Source organism: Schistocerca americana, chromosome 4 (assembly GCF_021461395.2).
Source record: "Schistocerca americana isolate TAMUIC-IGC-003095 chromosome 4, iqSchAmer2.1, whole genome shotgun sequence".
Taxonomy (NCBI): domain Eukaryota; kingdom Metazoa; phylum Arthropoda; class Insecta; order Orthoptera; family Acrididae; genus Schistocerca; species Schistocerca americana.
This window is the reverse complement of record NC_060122.1, coordinates 634,876,307-634,902,820: the sequence shown is the minus strand read 5'-3', so window position 1 is coordinate 634,902,820 and position 26,514 is coordinate 634,876,307. Positions and strand designations below refer to the sequence as shown.

Genomic DNA, 26,514 nt, shown 5'->3' with positions numbered 1-26,514 from the left:
TTGTAGCTGATACAGTTCTTATTCTTCCTCTTTTAAGCCAATGGTGCATCTGATCTGTCAATATTTAAATTCTCCATGTGGATTAGGTACTGATCATGCAGAGATTTCTCCATCCCGATTTGCATCAGCTTGGTATGGTTTCCATTTTAATGTTATTGTGCCGAAGTGAGCCAGTAATCAGTACCTTCTGCATTCTGTGAGAAGTATCTTGCAGCCTAATTAGTCTGTACAGTGATTCCTCTGTTTTAGTTTGCAGTCTCGGATAGTATTATTTGACACATTAGTCATTCACTTGCTGGATCACATGCTTGACAAATCTCACTATGGCATAACAATGTGTTCCCTATATTTCAGTGTCAACCTTGGGGTAAACTACTTACTGGTATGCCCTCAGAGATCCTGATACGAGGGACAGTCAGAAAGTTTGTAGCCGAAGATAATTACCATAATGTCTTGCTCTTAGGGAAGAAGGGACAGGTTACTTGGACTGCGCATTTAGGATGACTCAATTGTTGAGAAAACATGATGTAACAAAGATGAAAGGATATATATTAGAGATAAGAACTATATCATTTCAACTCCAGAGATGACAGAAGCTGAGAGCAAGTGCAATGATCAATTAAAGAGGAAGAAAATTGAAAAGTGGGATGACAAGTGCAGTTAAGAACTAGGGAAAAGTGGTAAAGAAGAGATGGAAAAACAGAAAAGAGAGAGGATGCTGATGGAGGTGAAGATACAAAGTAAAAACAGTCCTTCAATTATCTTTGGACTGAAACTGATACAGTGCATATCAGGTTACTATCTTTAACTGTTAACTCTCTCTGATGCATTCCTCTTCTTTTTTGTCTTCCCTCATCCTCTCATCCTCAAGTGACAGTTACCTATATCCCCCATGTCCTGTTCCCCTTTCCCTCTCGTACCCTCCCGCTTCCTTCTTTTCCCCTTCCCCCCTGTCCTCCCCCCTCCTCCATTCTGACCTTCTTCAATCTGTCCCTCTTTCCTTTGTGAAAAAGGAACTAATATTTTAGGAATCTAGTTTTTTTTTCTGCTTTTAAACATGGCTGACTTCCACTAGTACACCAGCTGACTAAGTTTCTCCAGAAGAATGGTTCAGCACACTGACCATTCTTAAAACAGGGGGGGGCAGTATGAACGATATTATTATATGTTTGATGCCTGTTCTTTCGGCCATTCTGAAAGAACAGACACCGTTTTTTGATTCAACGCCCATATACGTACATGACGTAAAAGAAAGTCGGATCACAGTTGCAATCAGGCATTGAAATAAATCAAATGGGGACAAGTGAAAATTTCTGCAGGACCATGACACAAATGCAGATTTCCTGCATTACTCAAGCTGTCACCTTCACTGCTTCAGCTATCCGAGCATGCTTTCCGTCCAACCCAAATTTTCAAACGTTGTTGCACATGCCACATGTAGCATTTACTGCCCATTATCCTCATTCTTCACATCTTCACCTAATTCCTGCAAGCGTTCAGACATAGTTTGCATCTGCACTGAAGATTCATTATTCGGCATCAGGTACATACATATTATTATATGTGCGGTGTCTGTTCTCCGCTCATGCCCTCCCCATTCCACCTACTCACCAATTAGACCTTCATCTCGATCCTTGCTTCTCCATTTCTCTTACACATTAAAGAAATACATAATAACATGATTAAATGACTTAACACACATATAATGAATCAAAGAGGAAGTGAACATTTAAGAGCAAAAGAAAAACTGTCATTAAAGTTGATAATACTACACAAAACAAATGAGACATACTTAGCCAGAAAGGTACAAGCAGTAGTGATGCTTGAAATGCATAGTTCCTCAAAGTAATGTGGGACTAGCTGCAATCAAGAGTACCAAATAAAAGACTACCTTAGAAACTCGCAAGCAGATAGCATTTCCAGCTTTGAGTGAAAATGAGGCATAAAATAATGGAAGTAAAATAAATGTCTTTGTACCAAACTGTTTTTCAATCTAGAAAACAATTCAGATTTTAAATATCTGTCATTACAGAACACTGGCGACATTTTATATCAATAAAACGAAATACAAGTGGTGACAAAAACTCCCATTTTTTGTAGTTGAAAAGCCGGATTTGAAATACATTCAATCCTTACCTGTTATTTTATTTTATTTTTATTAAAAAGAAACTTTATCCTTTTACCACAGAAAGAACAGGCTGGTGTTAAAAGTTGTTGTAACACAACTGATCATGATCATCTATCGGTGATCAGTGAAAGTTATAAAAAGAAACGAGTGTCAGTTACCACCTTGTGCGGCATAGAGAGGAAGCATTTGATTCCATGACAATAAAATCTATGGTGGCATCACTTAGAACCAGAGAATAGAATGTGTGTTCTTCAGTTTGTTGAAGAATGTCCAAAACAAGGGTATAGTTTCCATTCAGTTACATCAAGAGAACAAAAAGTTCTGAATTGAGAAAGAAGTTGAGCAAAGTAACTCTGTTTCAACAAAACTATTTTCTACAGCCTTGAAAGTGGCTTTAAAATCGCTAACTGGGATGAAGATGGATTACACATAAACAACACTCTTTGACCCACCTTAGATTTGCAGATGGTATTGTTTTGTCTGCTTTGGACCAGGATGGTGTAACTGAACACTGAAAGTATGCCATTAGGTCTAATGTTTAATTATAGTAAGGTCTAAATAATAAAGAATTAGTATGAAAATAGTGGAATAGTAGAGGTAAATGAATAAGTAATAGGAACAAATGAATATGCATACTTAGGACAACTGAAATTAACACGTGGATGTCTTGAAAATTTCTCGGGTATTCAACCGAGTAGCGTCGTCCAAAAGGCGCGATATTTCAGCAAGCCGACTTCTTGCCATCTTCAGGCATTCTTGGTGTCTGATGGATGCCGACTTTATATAATCTCTACCCCCTCTCCCGCAGCCTCCGTCGGGCACTTCCGAGCGGTCCGTGGCCAGTGGTGGGGGAAGGGCGGCAACGGATGTTGGGGGAAGTGCGGCGTCCCGCAACAGACCATGGGCCACAGTCCTTCCGTGGCTACGGCCGCTTGTGGAACTCTGCTGTTGTGGTGACAATGCTTCTTCTTCTTCTTCTTCTTCAGGTGTCCTGACAGGAGCGGATTGCCATGTAGACTGTTGTGTTTTAATCATACTCAGAGCTGGATCCTAGGCTTTGCTTAACTGGAAACCACTGTCTTTATTTATTAATTCGTCATGCAGCCAGATCTCCACTGCCTCTTTGAGGAGACAATCCCAGAAGGTGTTACAGCAATCGAACACCTTCTGGGATTGTCTCCTCAAAGAGGCAGTGGAGATCCGGCTGCATGACAAACTAATAAATAAAGACAGTGGTTTCCAGTTAAACAAAGCCTGGGATCCAGCTTTAAGTACGATTAAAACACAACGACAGTCTATATGGAAATCCACTCCTGTCAGGACACCTGAAGAAGAAGAAGAAGAAGAAGAAGAAGAAGAAGCATTGTCACCACGACGGCAGAGTTCCGCAAGTGGCCGTAGCCGCGGAAGGACTGTGGCCCATGGCCTGTCTTGGGGCACCGCGCTTCCCCCACCACTGGCTGCGGACCGCTTGTGCCCAGACAGAGGCTGCGGGAGAGGGGTGGAGACTATACAAAGTTGGCATCCATCAGAGATCAATCAAACACCAAGAACGCCTGAAGATGGCAAGAAGTTGGCTTGCCAAAATATCGTGCCTTTTGGACAACGCTACCCGTCTGAATACCTGAGAAATTTTCAAGATTTCTGTTCGCCAGGGAAACCTCAGATCACACAACATGTGGATGGACTTCGATAAAAAATAATCTCAGATGGAGAGAGGATAAGACAAAAGAAAGGAATTGAGGTGGTGTTAGTGACTGTTAAATGTAAATGAACAGACATTTAGTGAGATGAAATGATGGGGGATGAGCTAAGGGAATTCTGTTTTGGATCCTTGTAATAAGAAAAGACATGAGGATGATTTAATGGAAAATTGCTGAACAACTTTAAGATACAAGTGGGACAAACTTGGCTCCAAAAAGCTGAAAAGTGTGATGAGCGAAGAAGTCTGGAAGAGGCTATATATAGCAGTGAGTGATAAATGGTTGTTGTTGATGATGATGATGATGATGATGATGATGACCAAATAAATTTAACTGACTTTTTTATGTTAAATACAACACAATGTAGCATCACTACTGTTTGTATCTTTCTGGCTATTTGAAGACTCCAAAGAAAGTGTAATTCATGCACGAAGGATGTCACTTATGAAATCCTTCTTCTATCAGTCCTTGAAAATTGTTTGCCAGACTACAATCCTCGCTTTGTTCAATTAACAGAAGAAATAAAAAAAGATTCAAATACAGAGAGTGTTATTGACAATGTTCCGAGTGCTGATGTTCCAAAATGATCTAAGCAATGGAAGCTCCAGATAGGAATATCAACAATGTAGAAGGGAGGTTGCTACTTACCGTAAAGATGACATGCTAAAGTTGCAGATAGGCACAATTAAACAGTGTCTGTCTGCACTTAGCATGTGATCTTTATGGTAAGTAGCAATCTATATTTTCCTACATTGATGCCAAAATGATTTAAGATGCTTATTACTTCCTCCAACATATACTGGGTGGTTATAATTAAAGTGCAGCTACTCGCAGAGGTCCAGTATGTGCTCTAATTATCATATGGCAGCAAAACTTTGTAGATGTTCTGATGCATTAATGTGAGACCGATTTACACTGGGAAAAATTAGTTCAGTTTTGACCAGAAGCAAATCTGGTGCTGTGAATACAAGAAAGACCTATAGAAATGTTTCCATATGTAATGGATTAGGAACAGGATGTGGGCAAAACAGGTCAAACAAGTGAGAAAGATACAATGTTGATCTTATTATAGACTACACCTTACACAAATAGTTCAATATGATCTCTGGAGATGACAACAAGATGCTGTATAGCACCATATTTGCACCTGGTGGCCAAAATTAGAACTAATTTTTTTCCATCGTAAATCAGTTCCACATCAGTGCATTAGGATATCTACCAAGTTTTGCTGCCATACAATAATTATAACCCACACTGGACCACTGTTAATAGCTGCACTTTAATTATAACAACCCAGTACCAGCTATAATCAGCATGGTGCTAAAATTAGAGAAATTCAGGCTCATACACAGGGGTACCAACAGTCTTTCTTCCTACATACCATCCCTGAATGGAATGAGAAAGGGAAAATGAGACCGGTACACTATGCACCTCCTGCTACATACAACATAGTGGCTTGTGGGATGCTGGTGTAAGTGTGGACTGAACCCTCAAGGACACTAAACATTATTTTATTTATACGTCAGGTTCTGTGGTACCAATCAAGCCATAGCTACATGATACTGGAATGAATCGGTACATAATGTACAGAATTTAGAAAATTTTTAACCAAAAGAATTAATGGAAGACAAAAAAAAAATTGTAAGAGATTATACAAATAAATAACACATTCCAGAGGGAAGTTTTCAGCTACTGCGAGAAATTCCCATACAGAATAGACAACGTGCACCACAAGGAAACCTTTCAATTTGGATTTGAATGCCTGGTTTATCACTCAATTTTTCCTGTTTTGCTGGAAACCTATTGAAAATGAAACCTACTAACTAGTCCACGCTTTTCTGTACAGTGCTTAAAGAAGTGTTAGCCAAGCGCATACCCTTTATTCATCAAGTGTTGACAGTGAATGTTTCAGTTTCTTCTGAATGACTCAATATTGTGAGTAACAAGCCCCATGATGGCATATGTGTAGAGGAATGGCAGAGTTAGACTTCAGAGCCAACAGAACAATGGCCAACACAAAGTTGGCAAATTGCACTGCAGATCAGCCTTATCACTCTTTCCTGAGCTAGATTTGTTTTTGCTGATTGCACAGTGTTGTCTGAAAATATAACACCATACGAGGTATTAGATTGAAGGTAAGCAAGTAAACAAATCTTGTAGACAGTGGAGATCATTCTTACAGTGAAGATATTAGCATTCAGTTTCTGCACAAGATCTTGAATGTGAAACTTCCAAGAAAGAACTCTACCCAGTGTGTCCTGAGAATATAAAATGGTAGACTTCACTGACTGACCAGCTTAAAAAACAATTTTTGTCTCATCTTTCATGTTTAGCGGCAGATCAGTATGTTTTCTCATTCCTAATCTAGTGTTCAATGTGTGTTAACCTGGCTTTCTGCTTCCTTGGAGCTCTGAAATATTCCTGTTGTAGAGTGGTATCTCAGATGTCTTATTCTTGGTAGTTTTTCCAGTGATGTATCATGGCCAACAGCTTTCTCAACATGTAACATCACTTCCATCAGATACTTGTGCACAGAATTTTAGTAGTGCAACAAAATAATGTTTTCTTTGTATGGTGAAGTTTGGAAACCAAACAATGGATTTAGTGTGCTTTATCTGACAATTTGCTCAGGACCCCGTCTGAATCAATGTCTTCATGTCATTTGGGTGGCTGAGAGAACTCCTTCCCAACCCTCCCAAAGTGATATTATTCCATCTAACCCCCCCCCCCCCCCTTTTCCAGTCTATGAAATTTCCTGATTCATCCTTACTTTGCATCTACTCCCAAACCCCAGCCACATCTCCCAATTCCTAGGCACATGGGACATATCCCTGTGGGTAAGACCCAGATAATAACCTGTGGTATGCAGTCATCTAGCACTTTGATAATTTTCCCATCATAGGTGTATCCTACCAATTAGAGATATGGCCAACTGTGACAGCATCCATGTCATAAACCTGCTCTGCCGTAACTTTTGCACAACCTTTTTTGTGATGTGATCAATAATCAGCTGTCCACACACATGTATGGCCACCACCAAAATGTGGGTGGGAACACAGTTTACCATCCAGTGGCAAAACATGCCACCAAGTGCAGCATTCTCACCTTCAGTGGCTGTTTCACGACCTGTGTTGAGGGGAGCTGTTCGTGCAACACGTCCTTCAATCTTGCAATCCACCTACCCTCGATCTCGGCTAGTCCCCGACTCACACCAACTTCCATCCCTTTCCTTCTGCCACCCACTTAACCCCATCATTGTATACTCACACTGTTCTCTACACAGTCTCCCTCTTCCTATGTTCCTTCAGTCCCCCATTCCACCCTCACCCAACATTCTCCTCCACGCTGTTATCCACGCGTGACCTTCCCCTGTCTGTGCTGGTGTCACATTCGTGTGTGTGTGTGTGTGTGTGTGTGTGTGTGTGTGTGTGTGTCGTTTCTCTATTACATGGGTGTTTTCTGAGGCCTTTTTTCATCTTTGGAGAGTAAACCAATGAATTTCATTGATGCCCTTTTGAATTGTTCTTTGCTGTCACGTCCATAAACAAATCAATTCTCTCTGCCAGTTCAATTTTTATGTGCAGTTTATTTCACTTACTAAAAAATTTAACTTACCTATTTATGTAACTTGTTGGTGTTCCTAATAGCACAGTTTAACAATTGACTAAATTTCTCATACTGTGATCTTGTAACTTGATTTCCACTATCTTCTGCATAGTTTAATGTTGTATAAGCCTTGCATGTGATACTCTCATGATAGGTAAAGGTATGCACCACCCGTTTAGGTTTGCTCCGACTTGGCTTCTCATAAGGAGGGTATAGGCAGGTAGGGAGCTACTCTGATCTTGAAAGGTTTGAGAGAAAAATCTAAAACTAAGTGACACCTGTCTGAGCATAGTGTCTGGTAAGTGTAATTCATGGTTAGTTTGAAAAATACTACTATTTTATATAGTTTGGATTATGGTGGTTTGAAATATTTCTCACACAATCCACAATTTTTTTTTTTCCTGCAGTTGTGGATTTTCTGTTCACAGCCAAAAGGACAAAGGGAACAATTGTGAACAAAAGGGTAAAAGTACAATTGCAACACAAAGAGGTACAACTTGCAGGAAAGAAATTGGAAGTAACAGTTAGTTGAGATTTACCGAGATAGACATTCTGCTCGTCTCGGCATTACTTAGTACATCTTAGCTTTGCTTGGTTTTTCTGCCTATAGCACAACATTTCATTTGGCAGTGTGTTGCAATACTTTCTTCCGGCATTTGGCGCAGCTTATTTTGGTGGGCACAACTTTCTTCAGTTCAGCAGAATTGTGGTGTAAAGACCATTTGTCCTTCAGTATTTCTTTGTGGTGTAAAGGAAGTCCCCAGGTCCAGTGGCTGTTTGCATGAAAAGAGGCAATCGAGCAATCTGTCTTCGCAGTCCTTCAAATATAAATGGGAATCACAGAGGAGCAGGATGAGAACAGTCAGTATCTACTATGTAGTAGCATAATTGACGGGGTACCACAGATTTGCTTTAAAACACCGTGCAGAAAGAATTTGAAGAGAGAGATTTTGATGAAAGAGCTAAAATTTATAGTGATTGTTCTATACATCAGGAAGCACTTTGTGTTAAATATGCAGGCAGGGAACACGTGACTGAATAAGTAGTGCAAATAGTAAATTTTCTGGAGTAGCATACATTGTTACATAGTCAGTTTCAACAGTTTTTGATGGAATTCAATGAAGAGTAGGGAGATGTTATATATTACTGCAGAGTACAATGGCTAAGGCAAAGTACATGCCTGGAACGAGTTTTTGATTTAAGATCTGCTGTTATTGAATTTGTGAGGGAAAAAGGAAAGCAAGAGTGAACTAGTATGGGAGCAGTTGTTGTTATGAGTATCTACATCTAAATACATACTCCACAAACCACCATATGGTGCATGGTGGGGGGTACTTTGTACCACTACTAGTATCTTGTAACAAATCTAGCAGCCTGCCTCTGAATTGCTTACATGCCTTACTTTAATCTGACCTGGTATGGATCTCAAACACTTGAACATTACTCAGCAATGAGTCGCACTAGTGTTGTACATGCAGTCTGCTTTTTAGATGAACCATATTTTCCTAAAATTCTCCCAATAAACCGAAGTCAGCCATTTGCCCTCCCAGCGACAATCCTTACATGCTCATTCCATTTTGTATTGATTTGCAATGTTATGCCTAGTCATTTCCATGTTAGGCCTAGTGATTTCCTTCCTTGTTCCACACTCAAATAGATCAAGGGAAAGATGACCATCTATATGTCTCGATATGAGCCCTAATTTCACTTACCATTGTGGTGAAATGTACATTGATGTCAGTACAATCTTTCTGCTGTCAGCTTCAAATGCCAGTTCACTAAATTTTCTCAGTAGTTTTCTGGAAAAAGAACGTCATCTTTCCTCAGGGAGTCCCCATTTGAGTTCATGAAGGATCTCTCTAACTCTCGCATGATTATCGAATCTACTGGTAACCAATCTAGCAGTGTGCTTCTGAATTGCTTCAATGTCTTCCTTTAATACAACCTGGTGGGGATCCCAAGCACTTTAGCAGTGCTCAAGAATGAATTACACTAGTGTTCCGTATGTGGTCTCCTTTCAGATGAACCACACTTTTCTAATATTTGCCCAATGAACTGAAGTCGACCATTCACCTTCCTACTAATGTCTTTATACGCTCGTTTCATGTTATATCACTTCATAACGTTATGCCTAGATATTTAATCAGCGTAACAGTGTCAAGCAGCACACTACTGATAATGTATTTGAACATTGTGGGATTGTTTTTCCTACTCATATACATTAACTTACTTTTTTTTTTTTAGAGCAAGTTACTTAAGCTTGGAAGCAATTGAGTTAAAAGGTAAAACCTTTGTGTACCAGGTGAATTTCTATCTGGTTTTGATAAGAGAAAACTAAATGTTATTGTGTAAACCACAATACACGAAAATCTATGTTTACAGTTTCTTAGCTTTATAAGAAGGTGCTTGTGGCATGTGGCCAATTCAGGAATGAGTAAGCGTTAGACCATATGCATGTTATTAGGGCACATAAACTGATCAAATCGACAATATACACACTAAAAATTGGAGCTCATTTCTTCTCATGTCATATACTTGATTTTATTTTGTTGCTATAGCATGCTCCTTGTCAGACTGACACATTTTGTTGAGGAAACTTTTTCTTTTAAAAAAAAAAAAATTATTGAGGGGAGCAGTTTCACTGTGCTCCACACCTGTTCAGATTCATATGTCCTTTGTCCCTTTCAGTGACAGTTTTAAAAGTTTCTAAAATTGAATTTTTTTAAATTTAAATATAACAATATTATGAAAAGGAAAGTTGGTACTCACCATATAGTGGAGGTGCTGACTCGTAGATAGGCACAACAAAAAGACTTTCACAAATAAATTTTGGTCAGCAAGGCCTTCGTCAAAAATAATTGACAGACACACACACACACACATACAGTCATGCAAATGCAACTCACACACACCTGACTGCAGTCTTAGGCAACTGAAGCCACACTGCGAACAGCAGCACCAGTGCATGATGGGAGTGCCGAGTGGGTGGGAGTAAGGAGGAGCTAAGGCGGGGAGGGGGAGGGATGGCAGGGTGTTAGGGGTGGCGGACAGTGAAGTGCTGTTGGGGAGTGCGCAGAGGTGGAGAGAGGGTAGGGCAGCTATGTGCAGTTGGGTCTCTCTCTCTCTCTCTCTCTCTCTCTCTCTCTCTCTCTCTCGTGGCGCAGTGGTTAGACACTGGACTCGCATTCGGGAGGACGACGGTTCAATCCAGTGTCCGGCCATCCTGATTTAGGTTTTCCGTGATTTCCCTAAATCACTCCAGGCAAATGCCGGGATGGTTCCTCTGAAAGGGCACGGCCGACATCCTTCCCCATCCTTCCCTAAACTGATGAGACCGATGACCACGTTGTCTGGTCTCCTTCCCCAAACAACCAAACCAATCTCTCTCTTCCCCCCCCCCCCCCAGCAATCTAGCTTCATTTGTGACAGTCTTTGTTGTGCCTATCTGCAACTCAGCATCTGCACTATGTGGTGAATAGCAACTTTCCTTTTCATAATATTGTTACATTCCATTCTGGATTTTCAATTGTTTGATTTAATTTAAATATGTGCGTGTTGCACTGGAGTTGTTCCTACTTTTGGAGTGGATACAGCGAAACTCCTCTTCTGTATCTTCATTTTGGAATAAATTCATATTTGAAATTAAACCTCTCTTCTCACATTAAAATGTATATTTATTAAATTTGTTTTCCTTTATATTGTTTTGTTAATCTTCTAGGAAACACATGATGCCACAGAAGTGTACGCGACAGTGAAAGTTATAAACGCAGATGAAGGTGACGCGTTACAGTTTGAAGTATGTGAGGTTGAAATCATCATCTCACAACAGTCAGAAGCTGTGGCCAGGGACAGCAGGTGCTTCCCTCTTTCTGAAACACAGACTCAGTACTCTGGCTCAGAAGATGAGATGCCAAAAATTGCACAAGAAGCTGTTCTACATTTAAATGGGCTATCTCAATCAAAGTTTGCTTACAATCTTCACGACATCATAAGAGCGGAGAAAATGGTATTATTTAAATGCACAGCTTTGACCGTATTTTATTAGCTGCAAAATAATGTGTGTAGGGAACTGAAATAATTAACACAGTTTACACACAAACGTGTTTTATAAGCTGCTTCCGTGACTGTATGTTTAAACTGAAAATAATCAAACACAACCTTCACAATCACTAAACCTTAATTCTACAGTTAGGTGAGAGTTGTGTTTTTTACATCAGCAGCATTGCTTCAAGGAAAGTAATGAGCTATAATTTCTAGAAATGTGCTAAAATTATAGCTTTGATTGAATTTGATAATAATTAAAATGTGTGTCAACACATGTAGGGCTGTGCATCATTTTCCTTGGGAGGAAATACACATAACTCCAGGCATGTAAAACCAATTCTAAATGTGTTTCATTTTCCCCATCCATGAAACAAGGGGTGTCAAAGTTAGAATTTTAACATATTTCTAGAAATTTTAAGATTGTTGCTTTCCTGGGAACAGTGCTTTTGAGCTAAGAACCAAAAGTGTTACCTGACAATGAAGTTAAGCCTCCAAAGTGTACCATAGTAGTAGAATTAAAGTATAGTGACTGGATATCTAGTGTTTGTTTATTTTTAGTTTCCTTACAATTAAATCAGTATTTCCTGTTGTATTATGATGCAGAGTCTTTTGCAAGAAATGTCCTTGCAAGGAAGGCAAAAGTTTTCAAATAATTTCTATTTATATTGTAAGTTCAGTGACACAAATACAGGGCTATTACAAATGATTGAAGCGATTTCATAAATTCACTGTAGCTCCATTCATTGACATATGGTCACGACACACTACAGATACGTAGAAAAACTCAAAGTTTTGTCTGGCTGAAGCCGCACTTTAGGTTTCTGCCGCCAGAGCGCTCGAGAGCGCAGTGAGACAAAATGGCAACAGGAGCCAAGAAAGCGTATGTCGTGCTTGAAATGCACTCACATCAGTCAGTCATAACAGTGCAACGACACTTCAGGACGAAGTTCAACAAAGATCCACCAACTGCTAACTCCATTCGGCGATGGTATGCGCAGTTTAAAGCTTCTGGATGCCTCTGTAAGGGGAAATCAACGGGTCGGCCTGCAGTGAGCGAAGAAACGGTTGAACGCGTGCGGGCAAGTTTCACGCGTAGCCGCGGAAGTCGACGAATAAAGCAAGCAGGGAGCTAAACGTACCACAGCCGACGGTTTGGAAAATCTTACCGAAAAGGCTAAAGCAGAAGCATTTCTTAAACAGGAGATTGGAAAACCGATGGATCGGTCGTGTGGAGATCATGATCAACAATTCATGTCATGGCCTCCACGCTCTCCCAACTTAACCCCATGCGATTTCTTTCTGTGGGGTTATGTGAAAGATTCAGTGTTTAAACCTCCTCTACCAAGAAACGTGCCAAAACTGCGAGCTCGCATCAACGATGCGTTCGAACTCATTGATGGGGACATGCTGCGCCGAGTGTGGGAGGAACTTGATTATCGGCTTGATGTCTGCCGAATCACTAAGGGGCACATATCGAACATTTGTGAATGCCTAAAAAAGCATTTTGAGTTTTTATATGTGTGTGCAAAGCATTGTGAAAATATCTCAAATAATAAAGTTCTTGTAGAGCTGTGAAATCGCTTCAATCATTTGTAATAACCTTGTACATATAAAATTATTTTTTGAAAAATTTCTAAATTATTTTATCTTGTTGTGTAATATTTTGGTTCTGGCCTTATTGATTTTCAGGTGACACCTGGATCACAGGGATCTTTGATAAATCTTCAGCTTAAGGTAGCGCCTTCACTGTGTCTCAAATTGCTCTCATTTCCTCTTAATAAAACATGTCCAGAAAATGAAGACTTAACAAATATGGTTTGCAATTTGACACATTGGAATCGGCCTTGGAAAGGAGATGTGATCTACTCATCTCCTGAATGCCGTGTGGATGTAGAGGAGAGTGCAGCACTACAGTCATTTGATGTACGTATTAAACAGATTTTCATCCATTACATGAGGTAGTGACTATTGTTACATCAGCCCTCTAAAAGTTGACACCATAAGTTATTGATAATGAATAAGAATTGAAACAAGGATTCACAATGGAAAGAATATGAAAGGTTCTTTGTGAATTGGAGAAATAATTCCAATATTTACTTTATTTTATTAAGACCTCAGTCTTTATTTTCTTTAATGCTGCACATAAAAACAGGGTTTCCCGGTAATCATACCTCAGTTTCTGTTGACGATAAGAGCGTAGGGTCATGTGTTTTGTAGTTTTGTATAGCACTTGGGTATATACAGTTCTGAAAGAGAGAGAGAGAGAGAGAGAGAGAGAGAGAGAGAGAGAGAGAGAGAGAGAGGGGGGGGGGGGGGTTCAAAGTTACACTACTTGTACATGTAAAATATGCATGTACAATCTGGTATGAGGCGAAAACATAGTTCATACAGTGACATAGCACAGAGAAATATGCTGTAAAGTGTCTCCATTATCATCAGGAAACCCAGTGGTGGTGTACTGAAGCACATCCAAAATTTTTGTGCACATAAAATCTGGTCTGAGGTGTAAAATCAGTTCTGCGTTATTTCAGTTCACCTAAATAAACTACCTAAATTTTACTGACAATACATTTCTTTTCATATGAGTTACACCTCTTATTGCAGCGTGGAAAAGAAGGGAAACAACGGAAAAATGCTTCTATTGGAGCACAAAAAAATGTGTATATGTTCCTGTTTATTCAAGTGGCATGAGAACATATTTGTGCTTTTTTATGCTGAGAGAGAAGGAAACACTGGTAATGGCAAGGAGACGGAAAAGTAATAAATACTGGAAGATAGTAGGCGGCGATTGTGTTATTAAAAACAAGGGAGACAGCGGTAGTGGAACATAGTTGACAGTGACAAAACAGAGCTAGGAAAAGAGTGGAGACAGTGCAAGGGGGGAAGGAACAAAGAGGAGGAGAAAATGCATGAGAGCCAGTGATAGTGAGAGACGTTCTTCGACAATAACAATGAGAAAGATCGAGATAGTGACAGTGAGAAGAGAGTGCAGCAGTGGGAAGGAAAGGAAAAGATAGTAACAGTACGAGACAGCAAGAGTGAGACAGTCACAATGAGAGGAAACTGGTAATAGGACAGAATGAAAGGGTCCGTGGCTGTGACACAGGAGACAATGACAGACAGACACATAGAGATAATGACAATGAGTTGGGCTGATTGAATGAGTGAGAAAAGGCAACTGGGAGTAGATAGATATGAGCTACTTACAGTGGTGGACTTTTAGATTTGAGTGAGTTTCAGTTCGAGGAGCTTGCAGGAGTCTTAGTTGAATTTGCATGTTAAAAAAAGGGTGAATATGTTCGCATCCCAAAAATTTTGTGAAGGTTTTTAAAGATGCTGAGGAAGGCAGAATGAGGCAGCTGGTACCCCACTTTTCAGTCAGAGTCTTTGAAATAAACAAGAACATATTAGCATTTTCTTGTGCTCTGACAGGAGCATTTTTCCACTCGTGGGTAATTTTTTTGTCTCCATGTAACAATTACACTCACCACCCTCTACATCTGTGTAGATGTATCAATCAGCTACTTTGACAAGGCCATGACTTCCTAAAATCGTGCACTGAAATGAGATCCATTCTGTCTGAGTGTTTGCTCACCACTCCTAGAATAGCTTTTTGTCACCCTCCCAATCTCCGCAATATCCGTGTCGGACCCTATGCTCCTTCTGCACCCATCTCCCCATCCTATGGCTTCTACCCCTGTGACCATCCCCCCACTGCAAGACTTGCCCTATGCACCCTCCTACCACCACCAATTCCTGCCCTGTAACTGCCAAAACATATACTATCAAAGGGAGAGCCACCAGTGAAATGGCACACGTCCTGTACCAACTGTTAAGTAAACAGTTTGGTCTTTTACATCTCCATGACTATCACCCAGTTATCAGTCAGGATGAATGGGCAAAGGCAGAGTGCGTATACAGGCAACACACAATATCCTGTTACAGGGCAATGTGTTAAACATGACAGTCATGATCTCAGTGCCTGTTTCCACACGTGCCATCTGGATTCTTCCCACAGACACCAGTTTCTCAGAACTCTGTGGGTAGGAACTAGCACTACAACTTGTCCTTAGTTCTCACCACCCAATTGGCCTTAATTTACATTAATTCCTTTGGTCTCAGTATTTCTTCACAGTAACGAATCCTTTCTTCACTCTATTTTAGTTTTCTACATCTTTTATTTTCTGACTTGTCTACTTTTTGCCATCCCCACCCCTCCCCGCCCCCGCCCTTTTGTGTTACGTACAATGCACTTAGCTTTTCACTCTTTATTAACTTATGGACAAAGTCTTAGTAGTAATCTCTGCCTTGCGTATTACCCTATGTTGTTGTTGTTGTGGTCTTCAGTCCTGAGACTGGTTTGATGCAGCTCTCCATGCTACGCTATCCTGTGCAAGTTATTCATCACCCAGTACTTACTGCAACCTACATCCTTCTGAATCTGCTTAGTGTATTCATCTCTTGGTCTCCCTCTACGATTTTTACCCTCCACGCTGCCCTCCAATGCTAAATTTGTGATCCCTTGATGCCTCAGAATATGTCCTACCAACCGGTTCCTTCTTCTTGTCAAGTTGTGCCACAAACTCCTCTTCTCCCCAATTCTATTCAATACCTCCTCATTAGTTATGTGATCTACCCATCTAATTTTCAGCATTCTTCTGTAGCACCACATTTTGAAAGCTTCTATTCTCTTCCTGTCCAAACTATTTATTGTCCATGTTCCATTTCCATACATGGCTACACTCCGTACAGATACTTTCAGAAATGATTTCCTGACACTTAAATCTATACTCGATGTTAACAAATTTCTCTTCTTCAGAAACGCTTTCCTTGCCGTTGCCAGTCTACCTTCCACCTTTAAGCTCTCAAGTTTTAAAATCTCGTATAGTGCAGTCCCCAACAATCAGTCTTTCCTTCTCATCCCGTCCTGTAAGTATCCCCTGACCCAGGGTTCTGGGTGACTTTCCTGAACTGTACCCCATTCCCTAAACTGATCCAGTCTTTTTCCTTCATCCATCTTCCTTCCCCTTCAACTCTTCTACCAGAAGAAGGAGCCACTGGCTCTGAAAGCTTGTAAAAGTTCAATCCTTTTGTGTGTGTGTTCCCCTGCCACCACTTGGTGAGTAGATTTTTTATCTATCTATTTACGTTCTACATCTATTTTGTATCACAGTCTGTCTCTGTTCCTAATATTTTGCTCTATATGCTGCATCTTCAAGTGTCAAGTGAACTGTACCCAGAGGCTGTAGCAGAGGTCCTACTAAAGTGTCCCTTAAATTTTACTAAGGGTCTTCTGCACCTATTACCTTTAGTACTACTTCATTTAGTCTTGTATCAGTGAACCTAAACTTTAATATCCTTTGACGGCACCAGATTTCAAATGCTTCCAGTTTCCTCTCTTCCAGGTTTCTAGTGGCCTGTGTTTCAACTGCATACAATGCTGCACTCCAGACACGATTTAAGGAACTACTTCTTATTACCATACTAATACCTGATATTAGTAGATCTCTATTACTGAAGAAAGCTTTATTCCATGTGTTGTCATACATCTGTTATCTTCCTTGCTCTGGCCATAATACACAGTCTTCCACCCTAAATAGCACAAATTTGTCTCTACTACTACTACTGCTACTGCTACTGCTACTATGACTAAGACTACTATTGCTGCTGCTGCTGCTGCTGCTGCTGCTGCTGTGTTGTCATTACAAGTTTGATATTAATATGTTATTCCCCTTTCTATTACTCTTCATCACTTACATCTCTGCTTTGTTTACCCTTAAGCCATATTCTATGCTAAATATGCTGTCTCTCCCATTCAACAGGTCTTCTATGTCTTACTTACATACCATTGCACAGTTATTCCTCTTTTGAAGTTTTATTTCACTTCATTGCTTTTTCAGTCTAAAAGTTGAGCAACAGTGATGGTAAGTTTCAACCTTGCCTTACACTCTTGTTAACACAAAATTGTCTTTTTGGGACCTCTTCTTCTGGTATTCCCATTTGGATTGTGTAAATTAGTCCTCTTGCTCTGTACCTTAGACCCAGTCTTCCAATTATTGTGAACATTTTATTTCACCTTCCATTGTCGAAGGCTTTGTTTTTGTCTGCAGATGCTAAGAAGGTGTTTTGCTTCTTCTGCTGTATTCTTTCTAATAGCAAACACAGTGTCAGAATTGCCGGTGCATTTTCCCTTTCTGAAACTAAACTGATCTTTGTTTAGTTATTTCTCAAGTTTTCTTTCTATTCTTGTAGTATGATATTGTGCTCAACAGTTTAAAAGTGTAACTTGTCAGTAGAATCATCCGATAGTTTTTACATTTATAACCATTTACCTTCTTTAGTAGTGTGATGGATAATGCGTTTTTTGAAATCTTGGTTAAGTTGCTTCTTTCCTAGATTTTTGACATCAACCAAAATAGCCTTGTAGTACCTTCACCTCCTACAGAATTCAACAACTGCAACATTATATCATCATTTAGTGTTCTGTCAGAGTAACAACATTACTGGATATCCACGTGAACCTCTTCATGTGTTCTATCAGACTTCAGGACAGCTTCTGTACATCATTAAGATCTTTGAGGTTCTCCTGCATCTCTTGATGTTCTCTTATGCATGTCACAAAGACATCTGCTCCTTATTGACTAACACCTACACATTTAATTTTCCTGTATGTTATGTCAACCCCCCCCCACCCCCCCCCCCCCCCCCCCCCACCCTCCCAGTCATACCTTTCTTAACATCTTTACATGTTTCATCCACTTTGATCAAAATGTTTTATATTTTTCATTGTGAGCCAACATATTTTGTATTTTGAGTATAGTGGTTCACAGTTTGTGATTTGTACTGGCAGTATCAGTTCTGGGTAACAACAGAATTGGGTGGTGGGGAGCTGTTCTTACATAACTAGTCATTAAGTAAAGGAATTGTTTACCAAAAGAGTCATTTCATCACTTGAGTGCCTCATGATACATGGTCCTATTGGAATGGTACACCCTTGGGTTGTTGCCTGTGGACTTATCAGCTGTTCTCTCGGCCAGTTGTAAGGGTGGGAGAGGGGAGAAGGAGAGTGGGGATTTTAGTGTAACATTGCCACATAACTATGGTGAACTAGTCATTTTATACATAGAAATACACTGCAAGAGGTGAAAGTATCATAAAAAGATGTTTGATTGGGGATCAAACACCCAACACTATAATTTTATGTTCTGGCACTTATTAACAGTCATTGGGTCACCCAGTTCCTCATTATAACTTGATGGAATCAGCTTAACTTGTCATATTAATATCAATTAATTCTGGAAAGTCCTGAGTAATTACAAGTAGCCGAAGGCATAAAGTCAACCACTTGATTTTATAGTTCAAGTGTCGAGTAGTCCACAGACTCTGAATTACTAAGGGCATTCAGTAAGTAATGCAACACAATTTTTTTCTGGGAGCAGGTTGGTTTTATTCAGGATTCCAATACACCATTCTATTCCCCACTCTTGGCAACAGAATCATGGTTTTTGACACAATCCCTGTTCAATGCGACGGCCTTACACCACCTTACTGAAAGGGCCTGTGTACCCATATGGTACCAATCTACTGTTGGAAGTTGAAGCTAACATCTTGCTGCATCAATAACCTCCCCATCATCCAAGTACTGCTTCCAATGGGGTGCATCCTACATTGTGCCAAACAAAGTAGCCTCAAGGTGCGAGATCTGGAATGTAAGGTGGATGAGGAAGAACAGTCCATTGAAGTTTTGCGAGCTTCTCTCGAGTGTGTAGTCTTGTGCAAGGCCTTGCATTGTCTTGGAGAAGGAGAAGTTAATTAGAATTTTTTGGCAACAAACACGCTGAAGTCATTTCTTCACATTTCTGAGCGTAGCATAGTACACTTCAGAGTTGATTGCTTCACCATGAAGAAGGAAATCGAACTCTGATGTTCACTTGAGCAGTGAGGCGTTTGTTTGTGATCCATTGAGCACCTTGAATGAGGGCATCCACACGTTGAAACTATAGGAGCTGAAGTGAGAATACTTCACGTTGTCCCACAACAAATTCCACATTTTTCAACTGTAACTAGCGAAGAAAAAAAAAGTGTTGCATTACTTATTGAGTGCCCCTCATATGTACATGGGAAAAGAAGGAAGAAACAGAGAGTAAAGTCTGATGAAGAACAGCTGCGACTAAAGTGTATACCTTAGGGGCACATTGCATAGTTGAGAATTCAGTTTTCTGTGGTTGTATGCAGTAGTAAGGTGTGATGGTGGTGGTGGTGGTGGTGGTGGTGGTGGTGGTGGTGGTGAGAGAGAGGGGCAGCTGCAACCAAGCCATTCTTGTGATCATTTCCTTCTAATTTTCTCATTCTGACACCTTGGAACATTTCAATGGAACACCATTCTGCTTGCTCTGAAGAATTGAGCTGGTACTGATGAAGCTAATCAACATCGACTTTAATTACCTTCTTTGCTCATCAGACATTTTCTGGCTGAATGTAGTTTCAAGGTGTTGCAGTTTTCTTAGACGATCTTGCTAAATTATTACAAAATCATCTTACTTCTGCTACTATGGTGCCAGTTGTTATCCACTCTGAATGATTGTAATCATCAGTTTACATTCAAACAGTGGAAAGTCCAGGTAAAAATATCAACAATATATGAAAAGATAGATTGCTACTTAGTGTTTTTTTTTACGGTAAGTGGCAATCTATCTTTTTGTACTTAGTTTACATTCAGTTATTTCTGAAATTCTTATTCCTGTCATTAGTTTTGTGTCTGGCCTAAAACAATGCCTCCAAAACTTGATTTAACGTTTTGTACATTTTTGAAGCATTTTCCATTGTGTTTGGCAGTTCTGTATATAAAAAGCATCTTTTGAATATAATAGAGGGAAACATTCCACGTGGGAAAAATATATCTAAAAACAAAGATGATGAGACTTATCAATCAAAAGCGCTGGCAGGTCGATAGACATACAAACAAACACAAACATACACACAAAATTCAAGCTCTCGCAACAAACGGTTGCTTCATCAGGAAAGAGGGAAGAAGAGGGAAAGACGAAAGGATATGGGTTTTAAGGGAGAGGGTAAGGAGTCCTTCCAATCCCGGGAGCGGAAAGACTTACCTTAGGGGGAAAAAAGGACAGGTATACACTAGCGCGCGCGCACCCATCCGCACATACACAGACACAAGCAGACATTTGTAAAGGCAAAGAGTTTGGGCAGAGATGTCAGTCGAGGCGGAAGTAAAGAGGCAACGATGTTGTTGAAAGGCAGGTGAGGTATGAGCGGCGGCAACTTGAAATTAGCGGAGGTTGAGGCCTGGTGAATAACGGGAAGAGAGGATGTACTGAAGGTCAAGTTCCCATATCTGGAGTTCTGACAGGTTGGTGTTAGTGAGAAGTATCCAGATAACCCGGACGGTGTAACACTGTGCCACGGCCAGCACATCTTGGCAGTATATCCTCTCTTCTCGTTATCCGCCAGCCCTGAACCTCCACTAATTTCAAGTTGCCGCCGCTCATACCTCACCTGTCTTTCAACATTTTTGCCTCTTTACTTCCGCCTCGACTGACATCTCTGCCCACACTCTTTGCCTTTACAAATGTCTGCTTGTGTCTGTGTATGTGCGGATGGATATGTGTGTGTGTGTGTGTGTGTGTGTGTGTGTGTGTGTGTGTGTGTGTGTACCTGTCCTTTTTTTCCCCCTAAGGTAAGTCTTTCCACTCCCGGAATTGGAATGACTCCTTACCCTCTCCCTTAAAACCCACATCCTTTCGTCTTTCCCTCTCCTTCCCTCTATCCTGATGAAGCAACCGTTTGTTGCGAAAGCTTGAATTTTGTGTGTATGTTTGTGTTTGGTTGTGTGTCTATAGACCTGCTAGCGCTTTTATTTGGTAAGTCTCATCATCTTTGTTTTTAGATATAAAAAGCATCTTTGTTACACAAAATCGCAAAGAATAATCTTGAAGATTTGTTTCACTGTCCAAGAAGTGATATGTGATTATAGACAAGAACAGGTACAGAAAGTGTTAAGCACAGGTGTTACTTAATACAGTTTCATACTTCATCAGTTCAGAAGCCGCAAGCTGTATATTATTTATTGGAAATTCTCAGCTAGTAGTATATAAAAGCTTGCACCACTTTTCCTTTTATAATGAAAATCTGATGATATTAACGCTAGTAGATGCTCTTGTATGATAAATATAAAGATTGTGAAATTTGTTTTACAGGTTGGCTCACGTTCACATGATCGAAAAGCGATAGATGACTCAGAGATTGAAAAATACCTAGAATCAATAATTGAAGTTGGTGTGCCTGAACCAGAAATGTCAGCAGGAAAAATATCAGACTCAAAACCTGAAGAAAAGATAGGCGCAACAGCGGCATTAGACATTGAGGATCCAGTACCTGCTGTAGAAGAACCTATGATTGCCAAAAAAGCATTTTGTCTGGGGTGTCCTGTTGACTTAAACGTAAATAATCCAGATTTGTCCCAATTTGTTGATCTGGCACTTAACTCCATTGACAAAAGCACAACAAATGCATACAAATATGGATTAGTAAGTGTGCGTAAGGCTCAGAGGCAGGTAAGCAATCATATTTTCTCCAGAATGAGAGAGAGAGAGAACAGTTTTAATGAAAATGCTATATTATGTGATCTGAGCTATTTCTTGTGTAAAATGTTCTTTCTTTTAGGAATAAAACTTGGTGCTTGAATCTGGGGCTGCATTGCTTTCAGTACCCTTAAAATTATTTTTTTTTTTATTAGACACTATAGTGACACTATAAGCTCTATTGTAAACAGCTATTTGTTGTTGGAATTGCTGCAGAGGTTCATACAGTACAAACTAACAGTCTGGGACATCTTTTTTAGTCAAACTGTACTTTGCAGTGTTATTGTGAAGTCTGTTTCCTTACTCAATATTTGCATGTTCTTTCCTAACACTCTCAATCAGGATATCTGCATGAGAAATATCTCTTGTTTTTTTTGTGTTGCCCTGTTTGATCTCAAGTGGCTCTGAGAGTTTAATGTGCCCATTTTTGATGCATTTCCACCTCCCTTCAAAGAAATTTTTAGCCCAGTAGAGGTGGGGGGGGGGGGGGGGGGAGGGGGACGGAGGTTGCAACTATGTGCTACAATACTTCATTCTCATATGAAATTTTCTCAATTTTTGAGAAGAAAATAGGCACTGTCGGCCTAACATGAGGAGCTGGCCACTTGGTGTCTACTCTCCACATGATGAACTGCTCGACTACTGAGACAAATTCATTCTCTTATGTAATAATGCTCTGGTATGCTGTTGGTGAAATGCAGCTGCAGGGGTGATCCCAGTCAATAGTATGTGTCACGTGATGGAGAGATGTAGGTAGCAGACATAGATCAATTTCCACATCCTTGTAAGGTGCCCGAACGTGGAGCCGTTTGGTTTTGAAACTGATAGCACATAAACGTGACTTCAGTAAATACAGGTGAATGGAAAATGAAAACTGAAAGAGATGGGAAATAAAAATGATCATTATCCTTTGTGAAGTCTGAGTTGAAGTCTTCACTGTCTTCCTTCACAATGAAAGTTCCAAGAGTGCTAGAGAATATTTTTCAAGAATGTGTTTTGGGAGCTGTTCTTAGGTAATATGTTACCCTGCCCAAAAGTCTAGTGGTTTCCCTAAATTGATTAAGGCAAATATGGAAAGTCTGATTGAGAAGGACACAGCAGATATTCTTTCTCTCCTCTGATGATGCCCCCATCAACATGTTAAACTGTGATCTCTCTTCCTTGCAAAAATCATCAAGCGCTGCTGATGAAATAAACACTTCCTACAGTACTGATATTGATCAAAACTATCAACATCAGAAACATGAAGTTATTGATATCAGCCTATGTGATGTAATTCTTACTGGGGTGTCAATAAAATAAAAAATAAAATAAAATAAAAGTGTGCAAATGTACTCCGCTCAGCATCATGGAAGGACAAAGATTATGTGACTCACACTTTATTCTTGATTACAGTTATACGTGATGGGTGTTCTTCATTTTATTTTGATTGTCACTGTAGTAAGAATGATACCACAGTGCTTAATGATGATTGTTCGAAACTGGTATTGAATAAATGTTTATTTCCTCTGTAGTTCTTGGAGGTTCATAAATAAGTCTTTCCTCAAACTTCAAGAACTATTAGACCATACACCCGAAAAATAGTAAAGGGTGAATGTAATGATGATGCTGACCATCCATTGTTGTTTACGGAAGGGGGGAGACGTTTCTGCAGTACATGAGATCTGTCGTCCCACCAGTTTACCATTCATTTTATGGGTTTCTAACAGCATCAGATAGTGCAGATTGAAATGAACATGTTGAGGACGTTTAACATTGGAGATATTATTTATGTGGTGTCCCGGGGAGGGGGAGGGGGGGGGGGGGTGCAATATTCAGTGACACAACAAGAACAACTATTTTGAAGCAAAAAAGGTCTAGTAAACATGGGCTCTAAGCACTTCATCTTCAGGACTGTGGCAAAAATCTCTTCTACTGCAAGCTCTTTTCTGTCCATAATTTGGGAATTTTCTAGGAAACATGGGTTCTAAAATGCATACCTTAAAAGCTATGAGCACTTGTTTAGTAGAAGAGATGCATTTAACACTAGCGAAGATTAACAAATACTCATAGCCATTAAGGTATGCACTATAGAGCCCATGTTTACTGGGAATTTTTTCTCATTTTGGTCCATACTACCACTTCTCACAGTATGGAAAGCAAAGAGCTGGCAGTGGAAGAGATTTGTTTCACAGTATCAAAGATGTAGTAGTTCTCGTAGTTCTGAAGGTACGTATTTTACAGCCTGTGTTAATTAGACTTCTTTGCTTTGAATGATCATTCCTGTCGTACCCCTCAGTATCAACCATTTCTCGTAGTATACCCTTTATTTTAAAAACTTTGTAAATGCTTTTATGACTATACTTTGAAATTATCCGTTTGTAATACTGATTCAATATTATGAGAAGGAAAGTTGCTACTCACCATGTAGCAGAGATACTGAGTCGCAGATAGGCACAACAAAAAGATTTTCACACTTAAAGCTTTCGGCCTATGGCCTTTGTCGACAATAGACACATATACGCGTGCGCGCACACACACACACACACACACACACACACACACACACACACACACACAAATGCAGCTCTCACAGACTACTACAGTCTCAGGCAACTGAAGTCACACTGGTGCATGTGTGTGTGTGTGTGTGTGTGTGTGTGTGTGTGTGTGCGTATTATATGTGTCTATTGTTGACAAAGGCCATTGGCCAAAAGCTTTAAATGTGAAAATCTTTTTGTTGTGCCTATCTGCAACTCAGCACCTCTGTTATATGGTGAGTAGCAACTTTCCTTCTCAGAATATTGTTAATTCCATCCTGGATTTTCCAATGTTTGTAATACTGATTCCCTTACTTAAAAATCAAATTTGTTTTGAAAACTGTGAGTCAATAACAACTCATTTCAGTTTGTTATATTTTCCAATTATCTACAATATGTGGAGGACAAACTGAACTAAAAGCGGTTGTGAAACACTATAACATTTTTCGGACGAAAAACCCTCTAGTAAAATCTTTGTTTCTGTTATATTTTGCCACAGATGGAAATAGCATCCTCTAGCACTAGGCCCTCAATTATATAGAATATATTTGATGTAATAAATGGTAGATAGCTGTAAATGTGGATAAATGTAAATTAATGTGGATTTGTTATGTTCAAATACAATATTGATTGTATGCTTCTTAATTCACTCACTTTGATTAAATATCTTAGTGTAACATTGCAGAACACTAAAAAATGGAATGAACACATAAGGATAGCTGTGGGGAAGGCAGTGGTAGACTATGGCTCATTGGAAGAATTCTGGGGAAGTGTAGCTCACCTGTAAAGGAGACTGAGTGCAGAGCACATACATTACTCTTTCTTGAGTACTGTTCAAGTGTTCAGGATCCCTGCTAGCTCAAATTAATTGAAGACATGGAAGCAGTGTGTTACAGAAATGGCCTGTGAGCTTAGGTGGGAATCTATGAAGAGGAGACGCCTATCTTATTGCAGAACATAGAAGAACAAAATAGGAGAGATCCTTGTACTGGAAATAATTTTTCCACCTTGTTCCTTTAGTGAGTGTAACAAGAAAGTGAATGACTAGCATTTTTGAAGCTTCAAGTTGTTTTGTGAACTATGTAGAAATGACAGTCATAAGTCTCTGAGAGTTGAGTGTCCAGGTTGAGACCTCATCTGGTACACCGTTTTTAACTTGTTACACATTTCTAGTTCTTTGTGTGCTCTGCTCAAGAGTAAAAGTGCCTAATTTCAGTTACATACCACTTCTTCTTAATTTAAGGCCTTAGAATTGTGTGTGGTTATCTGAAGTTCATGCTTGTAATGTAAATAATTCAAATTCAGAAATTGAGTTTTTAAGACCTAAGGGACAATATAGAGCCTTCTAGAGGGCAAAGGCCATTTGAGTGCTCCCACCCAGTTTATTTTCTCCAAATTCTGAAGATGGGAACTTGCTCACCAACATGTCCCATATCACACAACCCTTATAATCTCCATTCTCAATCTCTCTCCACCCCCCCCCCCCCCCCCCTTCCCACTTGCATTTCTTCTTCATTCCCTCTCTCTTTCTCTCTCTCTTTTTCTTATTTGCCTCCCCTCCTCTGCTTCTCTCTCTTTATTGTTTGTCTTCCTCCCAGTCATTTATTTGTCCCCCCCCCCCCCCCTCTTTTTCTGGTTTCCTCTCAATTCTGAATTACAGTATTCATTCAATGTTTCCTTTCACTTCCCCTGTAATCCACATTTCTTCTCTTTGTGTCCTTTCCATCTACTATGAACTGAAGCTGGCACAGTACTCTCTGATGTACTCTTTCCTCCCATGCTATAACACCTTTTTTTTTCCTTTTTGTCTCCCATTAACCTCATAACAGGTGGTCCCTTTCAAAGTAGGGTACATGAGTCCTTCCCCTCCTTACCAACCTACCCCAACCAAACCCTGTTCCCCCCTTGTAGAA

At 39.9% G+C, this 26,514-nt stretch overlaps 1 protein-coding gene across 3 annotated transcripts in view; it reads left to right on the top strand.

Annotated features, from left to right (window-relative positions):
• The window catches only part of LOC124614071, a 228,608-nt gene that overhangs the window by 3,584 nt on the left and 198,510 nt on the right, over window positions 1–26,514 (top strand). For 2 of the 3 annotated variants that reach the window (XM_047142907.1, XM_047142908.1), the window contains exons 3-5: window positions 11,156–11,443; window positions 13,171–13,404; window positions 21,699–22,055. In XM_047142907.1, the coding sequence (XP_046998863.1) occupies window positions 11,156–11,443; window positions 13,171–13,404; window positions 21,699–22,055 (879 nt within the window). The remainder of the gene's footprint in view (window positions 1–11,155; window positions 11,444–13,170; window positions 13,405–21,698; window positions 22,056–26,514) is intronic. The other variant, XM_047142909.1, reaches the window with a different exon arrangement.